Genomic DNA, 12968 nt, shown 5'->3' on the forward strand with positions numbered 1-12968 from the left:
TAATCTGGTAAACACAATGGGGTCTCATAGCATATGCCTGTCCATGGAACAATAATTTTGTTTCACAGATGTACATTTAGGTCTGTTCTTTTCTGTATCTAAAGTCTAAATCACTTCCACCCCTTAATTTAGAATTGTAATGGCACTGTGGATCATACCTGCCCTTATTTCATTGCTTCCTAAGAAAAAGTACACTTTTTTTTTCCTAAGTTTTTTTGCATACACATATTCCATGCTTTCAGGAATGAGCACACAACACAAAGTGACACAGACAGTTGCTACTTGATAACCTGAGCCTAATGTGACCCTATACCAATAAGACACCATAGCTTAAGTCACCATGAAGACAGTCCCTCATGCATGGAATCATCTGTGACACCTCCTCAGCTGTCCAGGTGTCATGTTTACTAAACTCTGGTAACTGGATTACTTTTCATCAAATAGTGTATATTTATTCAGCAGTTCATGCTCAGAAGAACAGATACCAGAGTTGTAAGAAAAAGATGATAGAACAGAGCTTTAACTGCTTGCTGATAATGAACAAGTCTCTTCAAAAGACAGCGTATTCCTTTTTAATAATCTGACCACATCTGCTCCGTATGCAGCTGCTCTACTGCGAGGGCAGGTTGTTCCTGAGGTATTATTGAGGTGCCCTAACACAGATAGGTGAGTTCACCCCTACAGCAAGCTTAGAAAAGACCTAGAAAAACTGATTATACTAATTTCAGACACACCAATGTTTTATGAAATACAGATAATTATCTCACTCTAAGACAAAGCAGGTATCAAGTACTGAAAATAAATGTCCCTTCTCACAGTAATGAGCTTTGCAAAGTGCTAAAGGCAACAGCTTTTAAATTGCTAGCAAGCTTTTTTTTTAATGTTTTTTCTAATGTTTGAAAATAGCGTTCTCCAAAAGTATTTAAACAACATTTTGAATAAGTGTTCCTTCATCTTGAATGTAAATTATATTTTCACAAAGCCAAAAGTATAGCTGGCTTTGATTGACTCTAATACCAGAGCAATCAACAAGCAGTGACAGAGGTAGTCATCACCCATGAACTGGAAGGTACAGCAACAGCTGAGATAAACTGAACTGGTTCTGTTCGAAAGACATTGGTTCTAGCAGGCACAGAGCCATGTTGGTTATCCTACACAACTGAGTTTACAGACACTGTAGAGTATCTGTGAACCCACCACACACAGATTGCAGAGGACAGCCTGTGTGTTGTGTGTTAACCCTGGCTAAACACCATGTGCCCACCAAAGCCACTCTATTACTCTCCTCCTCAGCTGGACAGGGGACAAAACACATGATGAAAGACTCATGGGTCAAGATAAGGACAGGGAGAGGTCATTTGCCGATTACTGGCACAGGCAAAACAGACTCTTTTTGAGGAAACCTTGATTTATTAACAATTAAATCAGAACAGGATAAAGAGAAATAAAAACCAAATCTTAAAAACACATCCCTCCCACCCCTCCCTTCTTCCTAGGCTTAACTTCACTCCCGATTTCTCTATCTCCTCCCCCCCAGCAGAGAGGGACAGGGAATGTGGGTTGCTGAAGAGGAATCTGAGCTCCAGCACCTGAAGCACCTCCTCTCCTCCTCCTTCTTGGTGTCTGTAGAGCTGCTGCTCTCATCTAGTCTCACTCTCCAGTCTTCTTCAGCTGCAATTGCTGAAGCCCAAATATTTCGTATGTGGAGTGGTATCTGAACTATAATCCGATATATATTAGTGTAGTTAGTCAGGTAGGCAGTGGCTGTCTGGGGGAGGAAACAGTTCATCCTCCATGATCTTTTTAACTTACAAAGAAGAGGAAACTTCAGCAAGATGTTTTCAAAAGTTTACTCAGAAGCATAGCCCCACCTGACCATCCACCTTTGTGACTCTCAAAAACTCACTTCCGCAAACATATCCAAGACCTGCATTTCCAGAATCATCAATGGAAAGTAAACCTTATACAGCATTCCTGAGCAGTCACTTTATTAACTAGCTGCTGTTGCTGCTTTCTCCTCTCCCTCACATACTCTTGAATGTCTCAGTGCTAGAGAGCAAGGTCTTTGCAGCGGGAACTTATCTTTTGCAATTTTTCCCTTAAATGCCTGATGAAGTTCTGACTGCTAGAAAAATGGATCAAAAATCTGAATGCCAAGCTGAAACAGGTATTCTAATGTATCTTGGAACATACTGCATCTGGACTTCACAGCTTTCTTGCAGAAGGAGTGAGCCATTTGAGTATGTAAAAGTCTCCATTGTTATATTATGCGTTTCACATAATCAGTTTGCATCCAATAAATTAAGTTCCCTTAAACCCATTCCTGAATATCATCTTTTTAAAGTCTTCCCCTCGGTCTTACTCTCTATATTCATTCCCATTCCCCAAATGATGCAGAACACTACTGTTCACTCTGCAGCCAAAGTATGTGTGAATCTTGTCTGATGTAGCCTGGCATTTTACTGGGTGATTCATCACCATGGAGGAAATACCTAACATTGAACAAATAACTGTATACAGTAGTGTAAAGGGGAAGGAAAACATGTTCTTTCTTTTCAAAGGAATCTTACTTTTATTAATAATGGACATTAAGTAATCCAATTTTTCCACGGGTGTTTACAGAAACATAAAATTATGTACCCACTGTAGAACACCCTTAAGATTTTGAAACACTGAATTACTTTGAAAATCTAGAATATAATGAAATCATTTTAGCCTGCAGCATTTAAAGTATATTTTTCCATTAAGATATTTTTTACCTGTGTAGGAAATATAAAAATTTTAAATATGTTCTGCTTATCTTTTCTAACATAGTTAGCATAGTTAACATAGTAATGTACAAAATTTTTTAATACAGTTAACACTGTGATTATTCAAGTATGATGACTGCTAGATTACTAGAATATCCAATATGTATCCTTGGATGTATGTACTTTTGAGATGAAGAAAGTGTGTTTTGTGTTTGCCCCTTATTCACCATGATGATGATATCAAGCCAAATTAATCTTTCAAAATGAGAGAAATCAGCAACTGTTAACTTAAAGATGGCTACTCCTTAGTGCAAAGCCAAGAGCAAGGTCCTACACCTGGGTCAGAGCAATCCCAGGCACAGCTACAGGTTGGGCAGAGGAGAGATTCAGAGCAGCCCTGTGGAGAGGGACTTGGGGGGTCGATAAGAAAATGAACATGAGCCAGCTTCAGTGTGCCCTCACAGCCCAGAAAGCCAACCGTATCCTGGGCTGCATCAAAAGGAGCATGACCAGCAGGGTGAAGGAGGTGATCCTGCCCCTCTACTCTGCTCTCGTGAGACCTCACCTGGAGTATTGTGTGCAGTTCTGGTGTCCTCAACATAAAAAGGACATGGAACTGCTGGAACAAGTCCAGAGGAGGGCCATGAGGATGATCAGGGGCCTGGAGCACCTCCTGTATGAAGACAGGCTGAGGAAGTTGGGGCTGTTCAGCCTGGAGAAGAGAAGGCTGTGCAGAGACCTCATAGCAGCCTTCCAGTACCTGAAGGGGGCCTATAGGGATGCTGGGGAGGGACTCTTCGTCAGGGACTGTAGTGACAGGACAAGGGGTAACGGCTTCAAAATTAAACAGGGGAAGTTTAGATTAGATGTAAGGAAGAAGTTCTTTACTGTAAGGGTGGTGAGGCACTGGAATGAGTTGCCCAAGGAGTTGTGGATGCTCCATCACTGGTGGTGTTCAAGGCCAGGTTGGAGAGAGCCTTGAGTGACACGGTTTAGTGCGAGGCATCCCTGCCCATGGCAGGGAGGTTGGAACTAGATAATCTTAAGGTCCTTTCCAAGCCTAACTATTCTACGATTCTATGACTGCCAACTCAGAAATGTTTAAAAAGACCTACATTTCTAAAAATACCGAGAAAATAGGTTTTTTACTAACTAGAATAAAATGTGTAAATCCCAAATCACTTTAAAAAGGCTTTCAAGTTTACTTTTTGGTACAAAGCATCCATCTCCAGCCCCTTTCTTCTTACTCAGTCTGCCAGGAAGCTGTGTGGGAAGCCTTTCGTATTTTTTTGGACCGGATTCCTGATACTTCTGAATATCAGAACTGGGTTACTGCCTGCCAGAGGGAAACTTTCTGCATATTTGACATTGGCAAAAACTTCAGCAACTCCCAAGAGCACCTGGAAATAATCCAACGGGTAAGGATTACTGACATTTGTTTAGAAACTGTGGGAGACTCTCAAGTCTCTCCCCATCTGCTTATATAAAGGCAAATTAATGTTCAGAAAGAGGAGGGGGCATGTATTAGAAGGAAAACATAAAAGTACAATAAACAAAAGAGCTAACAGGCTTCTGCTCAATGGTTGGATACACCAACTAGTAAAATGCTGTTTTTCTTAATCTTTTTGCAGCGAGTAAAACATAGAACCTTCCAGGAAAGGTAAGTAGCACAAGCGGAACCTTGCCTCTTCATGTTACTGCCTTTTGTGAAAAAGATACGTGTAGATGCGCGTGGATGTGAACAGATACACAGATAGCACTGTGATGTATTTGGTGTGTGTTGTGAGAGCTATGTTGTATATTGTAGGTGTCATGGTACACAGTGACTGAATAACAAATAATGAAGGTGGACAAATGTCTGAGTTGCCTGTTCACTTTGAGACCCTACAGAATGTCTTCTTCGACTAAAGTGAGCATGAAACAGTGACAGAGCAAGGGCTATGCATTCGACTAGTGTTGACTGGGAGTGTGACAAAAGATTACCCAAAATATCTATCATTCTGAAAGGGAAATTCAGCCTAGTAACAAAGTTTATCTGGAGGTTACATTGAGCAGTAATATAAAAACACTATGCCTTCACTTTATCTTTGCCCTACGTTTTTACATATCAGCATAGTGTTAAGGTGATGATTTATTCCATAAATTCTTGTAAGAAAAAAGTGCTCCTGGCAATGCTCAGAAATCTGAGAATGGCAGGATTAAAGTTGCAATGCTGAATTCTGTCACTTTGCATATAAATACTACAATACAGCCAGACAAATCATTGTCCACAGTTTCTCTGATTTATATATTATTTTTCCTTTGAATTTTCTTAGATTTTAGGGTGCAGCAAATAATCTTTCCTGCTCCTTAATTACACTGTCTCATGATCACAGAGGCTTTTTGTATCTTTGTTCATCACGACATGGGACCTTTGAGCATTATTCTTTCTCAGAAATGTATTTTTAATAATGTAGGGCCTAATTAAACTTCCCAGAACTCCGAAGGGAGGTCTTTTCATTCAGTCTAGTGCAAACACCAGCAGCAAGACAGTAAGCGAAGTGACTGATCTCAGTTCTTGTGCTCTTTGTGTACAGTGCTGTTTTCCCCAGACACAGTTCAGAAGGTGAAGTAAATTCTATGAAATTACTGATATTCTAACTGGAAATACATGCAGCCATAATTACGCACTGTTGGACTTCATCTTTAGTACTCTGCGATTTGGGAAACATTTTGTATCTTCTGTAGATGCCATGTAAAGAAATCAGTCCCCAGTTAAAGACATAGTTTTTTTCATGTTCTTTATGTTATTAAACAGCTAGCTTGGTCCTGTATAGAAATGCAGCCCAGCTATCTTTTCTGTCTGTGCTACAAGCTTCACATTATCTCAGTTAACACAATATATTATCTGCAGTGCCCTTAGTTCCTTCACTCCTATTAGTTTTCACAAACCCACCACGAGTGCACTGCCTTAATAATAGCTATTTCTATAGAAATCATAATTCTGTCCTCATGTATTTACACGATTGGGCTTTTTTGTTTATGCTGGGGGGGTTTTATCACACTACTTAGAACCTGAAACAGCCGAAATCCTTCACCCACCAATTTCACCAAAAAAAAAATAAATAGCAAAACATGAAAAGATTCTTATCTAAGACTCTAAATGTTTCCAAAAGCTAAAAATGAATGACATTTTGGTTTTAGAGCAGAAATTATTCTATAGACTTACCTGCACTAAAGTTTAACACACTTATTATGAAATGTATTTATGTATATATACCACCTCTGCTTTTCAGGGAAGTGAACAGTTTCAGTTACACAATTTATTCATCAGCACATGACTATAAACCTTGGAACAGAAAATAATATCAACAGTACAAAAACAAATCCTGTGATGTGAGGCAGAAAATCTGTACATAACACCAACCATATTCTTGAGTTTTCAGCTGCCTACCATGGGGACCATGGCAGGCACTAATCCATGAATATTACATCTAGATCCAATCATAAACATTCCTAAAATTCATAATAATCTTCACCCCGGAATCTGATTTTAAACTATCATTAGTTGGAAGCATTCTCATGATACTATAATGCAGGCTGGCAAGTGAAAACAGGGGAAGTTTAGATTAGATGTAAGGAAGAAATTCTTCACTGTTAGGGTGGTGAGGCACCGGAATGGGTTGCCAAGGGAAGTTGTGAGTGCTCCATCCCTGGCGGTGTTCAAGGCCAGGTTGGACAGAGCCTTGGGTGACATGGTTTAGTGTGAGGAGTCCCGGCCCATGGCAGGGGGGTGGAACTAGATGATCTTAAGGTCCTTTCCAACCCTAACTATTCCATGATTCCAAGAAAAATAGGTTACACATCCTCTCCTCATACCAAACCATATGAGACACCCTTGGAACCATGAGATGTCCATTAGTTCAAAAATTGGAGCCCTCATTAAACTATCTTAATAGGAGAAGGTACAGCAAAGGAAACAATCATTGGTTTAGATAATGTACAAGAAGTCTCGATTCCATTTTAATCAGCGGTCAACCTTTCATAGACTTCAAAGAGAGAAAAAGCAGACCCTGTGCAATGGTTTAATTTTTGTGACACCATCCCTCTAACTGCTGGTGAAAAATCAGTCATGAAAACTCAGGCTCCTGACAGGACTGGTAGTCCTTGGTGGAGGAATATACCAGATCAGTATTTTTATTCACTGTAAAATCAGATATCATATTGAAAAAAAAAGGAAAGGAAATATATAAACTGTTAAACATAAAATATGATCTACTGTTCCATTGCCTGTTTAATGAGCTTATCAAATATCCCATTAGAAATAAATTCTCTCATTTAAAGTGCTCTTACTATAGGGGTTATTTCTTTTTTGGTTTTTTTATGCCTTTGCCATTGCTAGTACAGCATGCTGATCTTTGAATCACTCCTTTCTATTTGATTGATAGGAAAGATGAAATATCCACAGAGAAAACAGGTGGCAAAAAGCTAGAAGACATTCCTTCCATTCCTACAGGTAAAATCAATTCTGCTTGCTGTGTGCCTGCCCATTAAATAGAATTGCTAAAACCAGTGATTCACAGATCTTAGAAGGCTGTAATTTAATGAATGCAATAGAAGCATGACAAGTATGGTAAAGTATGCTTTAGCAAAATAAGCTATAAGAAGCATTTCTTATTTGTTTACACCATGTCTGCTGCTCAGATGAAGCATTCCAAATTTGTTTCAGTCTTTAAATGCATCCATATTCCTAGTTTCACCTGTAAAGAATAGAACTAATTTTGCTTCAGTTATGAAATAACATTTAAAGTGTCAGCTGCCACACTGTTAGCCAAAACAAACAAGTCAAAAAGCCACAATGATGTCAAGACATTCATTTGAGCAGATCATTCCAAATAGACCTACCAAAACTGTTGTGTACTATAATTCTCTAAAATAATATTATAAATGTATGCAATGGTAAAATTCTGCAAATATAAGTGTTTTGGTTCAAGGACAAAACATCCTGCATTCATTTTTTTAAGGGGAAAATATGACAGAATCTTATTAAAAATGACAGCATAGTAATTTTGTCCCTAGCTGGAAAATTCTGTCAAAGATTCTTGTTGCTTTAAAGTGAGCCTTTAAGAAAGGTGGCTATCACAGAGACAAAGATCTCAATTGGCAAAATTGAGCTTAGACATTTGGTGACATACAACACAATATGACAAGAAATTATCAAATTTAATTCACATTATTTCATTGATGTCCATGCCATTTTTGCCTTTAGTCACACACATATGATGTTATTGATGTTTTGACCTGGAACGAAAGGCTATTTACCATCTAAAAAGCAGCAGTTTTACCCTTGCTGTAAGTCATGAGCACCTTTCACTAGTCTTGAGCTCAAACACATCCTCCATAAGGAAAGCTTCTTAGTCAGTTGACACCTGACCAACAGAGAAAGATAATGATTTTTGATGTGCAAACCTGTTCTTGCCTGATTTTATTTTTAATCCCCCCAGGCTTCCCTGGCACATCCATGACTCCATATGTAACTGCACCTAATGGCACACTGCTCAACGAAATTGTCAATGACACGAAGATTCCTGTGAAGGTGACAGCAGCCCATTTTCCTATTCCACTTTTCACTTTCCACTTGGTTTTGAGCTCAGATAGAAGAAAAGAGGAAATCTTATAAACACTTAGCACTTATAAATCCTGACTGCTCCCCTCTAGTACTGGTAATAGGACTAGAGGGTTTTATTAGCATCCATTCTGTACTGGAACAGCGTGTTATGTTTCTTGCATACACGGTAGAAAGCATAAAAGTACTGTAACAGCTTTTATGCAAAGCCTTCATTCTTTTAATGAAAGGCCCATTGCCTGTTTTGTACCATTTTATGACCTTGATCCTCATTAAATAATGTAAAAACTAATAGCTTCTGAACTTTTTATAACACAGAAGATGATACTGGACTTAACTGCCAGGCAGCCAGCTGCCAAACAGCAGACATCCACAGAAGTCTCCTCACAAGGGCCATACAGCACAGATACCTTTTCATCTGAATGCTTATAGCAGCAACCACAGGTTACGTTCTGAGGCAGGAGAACAGATGATAGGAAGGGCTGTTATTTGCCCTCTCCTAATTGCTGCACCTGGTGGTGACAGGGAGGTGGCCCTGGTCTCAGCACAGCTGTGTTGCTTCAGGGAACCTTCTAGAACCTTCCCCTAGATAAAGACCAAGGTCTTAGCAGGGCATAAGGGTGGATGTTCTTGCTGAGAGCCACAGGTGGAAGGTTGCCCTTTGTGTTTACTCTGGGCTTTGCTCTGAGCCTTTTTTCAATTTCTAGATATTTTATCTGCTAAAGCAGTTCCTTAAAGAGTTGCTTCAGGGTTGGGTTTTTTCTTTTGTACGTACTGGCTGTAGGAACAGGCTCATGTCACCTCCTTCCCCGCTTGGATGAACTCAAAGTCTTGGTGATGCTTCTGCCACGAATTTGAGGGCAGAAATGCTGCTCAAAGCCTCATCCTATGCACCCCTGGCAAATCTCCACTGTTACACATCCTGCCTCTGTTAGCTTCTCAGCTCTGGCACAGGAGGTGCACTGGAGTCATCCCATATAAATGCTATTTTTACTGTTCAAAACGATTGCAACCTCAGAATTTAAGACAGCAATATAAAGCTAATATTCTCAACTGTGTGTTACCTACCTGTATTATAGTTGTTGGAGCAAAAAAGCAGGTAGAACATAAGGGGAAAATGGTTTTAAAATCACTTATTTATGATATTGGATATGTACTGGGAGATTGGGATTAACCCCTTCCACCATGTTGTTGGTCTCCTTGGTCTTCCTTGGCCTAGTCCTTTGTGATCAGCCTAAAGGCTGGCTCCTCAAAAGCTATAGGGGAGCTATATAATTAAGAGTACATTCCTTAATCTTCTGATTATATGATAGAACATTACAGAATTCTGTTTCTGTAACTGATGGGCTGTATTTTTATATATGAAGTTATTTTTGGGATAGGTTTAAAAGGTAACCCTTCCACTTATTAAATACTGGGAAAAAAACACACCTAGTTTCATTTCTTCCCTTTAATTCCTCTCCCCTCTTTTTCCAGGAGCTGGGAACAAATACAGTCCCAGAACAGCCTGTGGAGCAAATGGTAGAATTCAGTGTCACTCTCACTGATCAGGAGTACACAGCTGAACTTAATGATCCCAACTCCCCACAGTACAGACAACTAGCTGCCAAATTTCAGCTACAGGTAAGGAGTTTGAGTGAACGCCAATATGCTGGCTTTGTACCTTGGCTGAGATTCATATTCTGAAACTACCTTCACCATGAAACAGAATTAGGATCTACTGCGCTCACTTGAAATAGATAATTACTGTTGTCTTAAGACCTTCACTTTTCCTTCACGTGTAGTCAGCTTTTCCCCTCATTTAGGCCATCTGTTCAGCCACAAAGCTAACAAGTCAATGTCTTTGCTAGCAGTAGGGACTCAGATAACTGATGAACAGAGTAACTTTAGGAATATCATTTGGGCTTAATCAGAAATTCATGGACAGTGCTTTGTTATAATTTAATTTCTACAATAAACCTACCGAGAAATGTAATATAAATGTTAAAAGTAATTAGCTACTGTTGTCTGAACTGTTCTTCAAAGGACTTCTAGTCATTTTGTTCTGCATTACCAGAGTTCTGTAAGAACTGGAACATCTGCGGTGTTTTCATATAATTAATAATATTGACTGCTCAGCTATCAATTTAATAGATAGCAGTTAATGAGTTGAGGTTTCTAAAAGATTGTCTTAGTAAAATTAACTACATCTTCTTACTCGTTTCATAAGCATTCCTTAGTGTAAGCTACTTAACTATCCTGCTTCAGTTTCAGATAGGCATAGAAAAATGTTGAAGGACGTTGTGGCAGAGCTGATAAAAAGTTCCTTCTCTGGAGATTTCCAGATTATTCTTCGACAGAACTGCCTGCCGATTTTGTTTACTACACATACAATGATGTCATTTCACAATCTGGCTTTTAAGTTGCCTCATTAAATGGAGGGGGAGAAATGCAAAGTTTCTTGACTGTTTAATTGTTTTCCACTGTCATCAAATTTTATCTTCCACTTTAAAGGAGCCAAAGAAGTTCTTGATGTTCAGTGTGGAATAGAAAACTATTTGTAGTCCAGTAACATGAAACACATCCGATGTGCTTTCCTCCAAAGATAGGCCATGGAGGAGGCAGAGGGCAGTCTTGATACAAGACAGTTTTACAAATGCAATCAAAAGGTGAGAAAGAGGAGATTAGATTCAGAATTAAAACCTTGTCCAGCTACATGAGCTCTTGTACAAATTCCAGAGAAGGCTTTGTACTTTGTGAAGGTTGATGCTGTTGAGTTCCAAGCTCAGTTTATAAATAATTCCAGGATGCAGCAAGAAGTAAGAGTTACAGCAGACATTGGAGTGCAAATGTTCAGAAGTACATCTGTATACCGCAACATACATTTAAAATCACCTGGAGAATGGAATGCAGATTCAGATGCATTACACTACTCAGTAAATTGAGATTAATTCGGCAAAAGCAGGACATAGGAAGCCGCATATATGCATACAGTTTTAAAAAAGGTATCAAATTCATTGTGATATAAAGAGAAGCAAGAAGAGACTGGCCAAGAATAGTCGGCTAGCAGAATATGTCTAAAAGTATATTCATTTACCTAAACATGGACATCTGGTGCCATTTAAGATGCTTCAGGTTGTCCAATACATCTGCAAGGGCCTCTCAAATATGACAGAGCTGGACTTTTTAGAACCAGCAGCTGAGCAGAAGACATCATTAAGGCATCTAAAATGACAGTGCTTGTCTAAATTTAGGGAAATTGATTGCATCCTAGTGATTGAGGCCCTTAATCTCTGTTATTTTAAGTGATCATTAGTCACATGAACATTTTAAATCTTTCCACAGTCTAATTGCTACTTCTGCACCACTTTTACTAAGTCAGACCAAGCTCAAAATGAACTATTTACCTCAGTTCCTTTCCTGCTGTCCTCTTCCAAGAGATGGACAAGAGGAGGGTAGATGGCAGACCTATATTCTGTGCTAGCCATTATAGTCTTTTCTGTTTGCTGTGATAAAAAAGACATCTAGGCTTATACGGTGTGGTTGATACCTGTTATTGTGATAACGTACCGATCTTATGCTACTTCTTCACTTAAACTAAGAGATACAAAGAAATGTGTGGGTTTGACCACCCATTCCCTACCTGCTCTGACAAATGCTCATAAACGAATGAATGCGTTTTAAATGTATGCTGGGTTTGTACAGAATAACATAGTCAAGGAAAAGGATAGATCACCACATTAATTCACTTTTTAAGTGATATGCTGAATTAAAAGGACCTGATTCCTCAAAAGGCTTTTTCACTTCTTCTCAAGTGCTGAATTCCCCTAAACCCACAGGCTTTGCACGCAGATGAAAGGCTTAGGTGATGTGTTTGTTGCCTGGTACTTAACAGGACCAGAAAGTGAAACAGAAAGGAGCTGTGGAACTATATGTTTAAAAAGAATCCTGTTCCTTTCACATAGTAGTAAAAAGTTTCATCTGACTTAGCTGCATAAATGTTGCTGCAGTTAGAAAAAAGACAAGACTAGATCAATCTGCTGGGTCTCAAAACATTGTTAATTTTGAGGTTCTGATAAAAACTTTATCTTAAATTCTGAAAAATATATACTCAGTTGATCTTTTCTACTCATTGTTTATTCTTCACGCAGTCTCTTCTATTCAAATCATGTAACTGCACATTTTTTGCATCAATTAAAATATACAAAGTTATTCTATTTGTACAACACAGTACAATTACTGCTTAATTTAGAAATGATTTGACAAATAATCTAAATCCACCTGCATTTGGTTACTATTTCTAAATAATTATTTACAGTTCAAGTGACTTGAAACACAAAATTATTCATAGACCAAAACTGCTGAAAATGAGAAAAATATTTGATTCATTTTATTTGACTTCCTTCATTATGAACTAGATTATCACTTATTTACATAATTACATTACTAAAAAAATAAGTATTTAATACTTAATTTTGCCTATTAACAGGTAATACAGGAAGCATACACAAATTAAATACTGTGAGTTCAGCAATGATGATACCACAGAGGGCAATAGTTGAGACTGTTTCCCAAAGCTCTTTCCGAAATATGGAAAATATTGTCCAGATAGTCCACTTGCGCTTGCTTTTTAA

The 12968-nt window shown here is 38.6% G+C and overlaps 1 protein-coding gene across 1 annotated transcript in view; it reads left to right on the top strand.

Annotated features, from left to right (window-relative positions):
* The window catches only part of IMPG1 (interphotoreceptor matrix proteoglycan 1), a 60546-nt gene that overhangs the window by 12158 nt on the left and 35420 nt on the right, over positions 1-12968 (top strand). Inside the window, exons 3-7 of the mRNA XM_065681394.1 lie at positions 4002-4168; positions 4382-4410; positions 7178-7245; positions 8234-8325; positions 9832-9978. Coding sequence (XP_065537466.1) covers positions 4002-4168; positions 4382-4410; positions 7178-7245; positions 8234-8325; positions 9832-9978 — 503 coding nt within the window. The remainder of the gene's footprint in view (positions 1-4001; positions 4169-4381; positions 4411-7177; positions 7246-8233; positions 8326-9831; positions 9979-12968) is intronic.

This window comes from Lathamus discolor, chromosome 5, assembly GCF_037157495.1.
Source record: "Lathamus discolor isolate bLatDis1 chromosome 5, bLatDis1.hap1, whole genome shotgun sequence".
Classification (NCBI taxonomy): domain Eukaryota; kingdom Metazoa; phylum Chordata; class Aves; order Psittaciformes; family Psittacidae; genus Lathamus; species Lathamus discolor.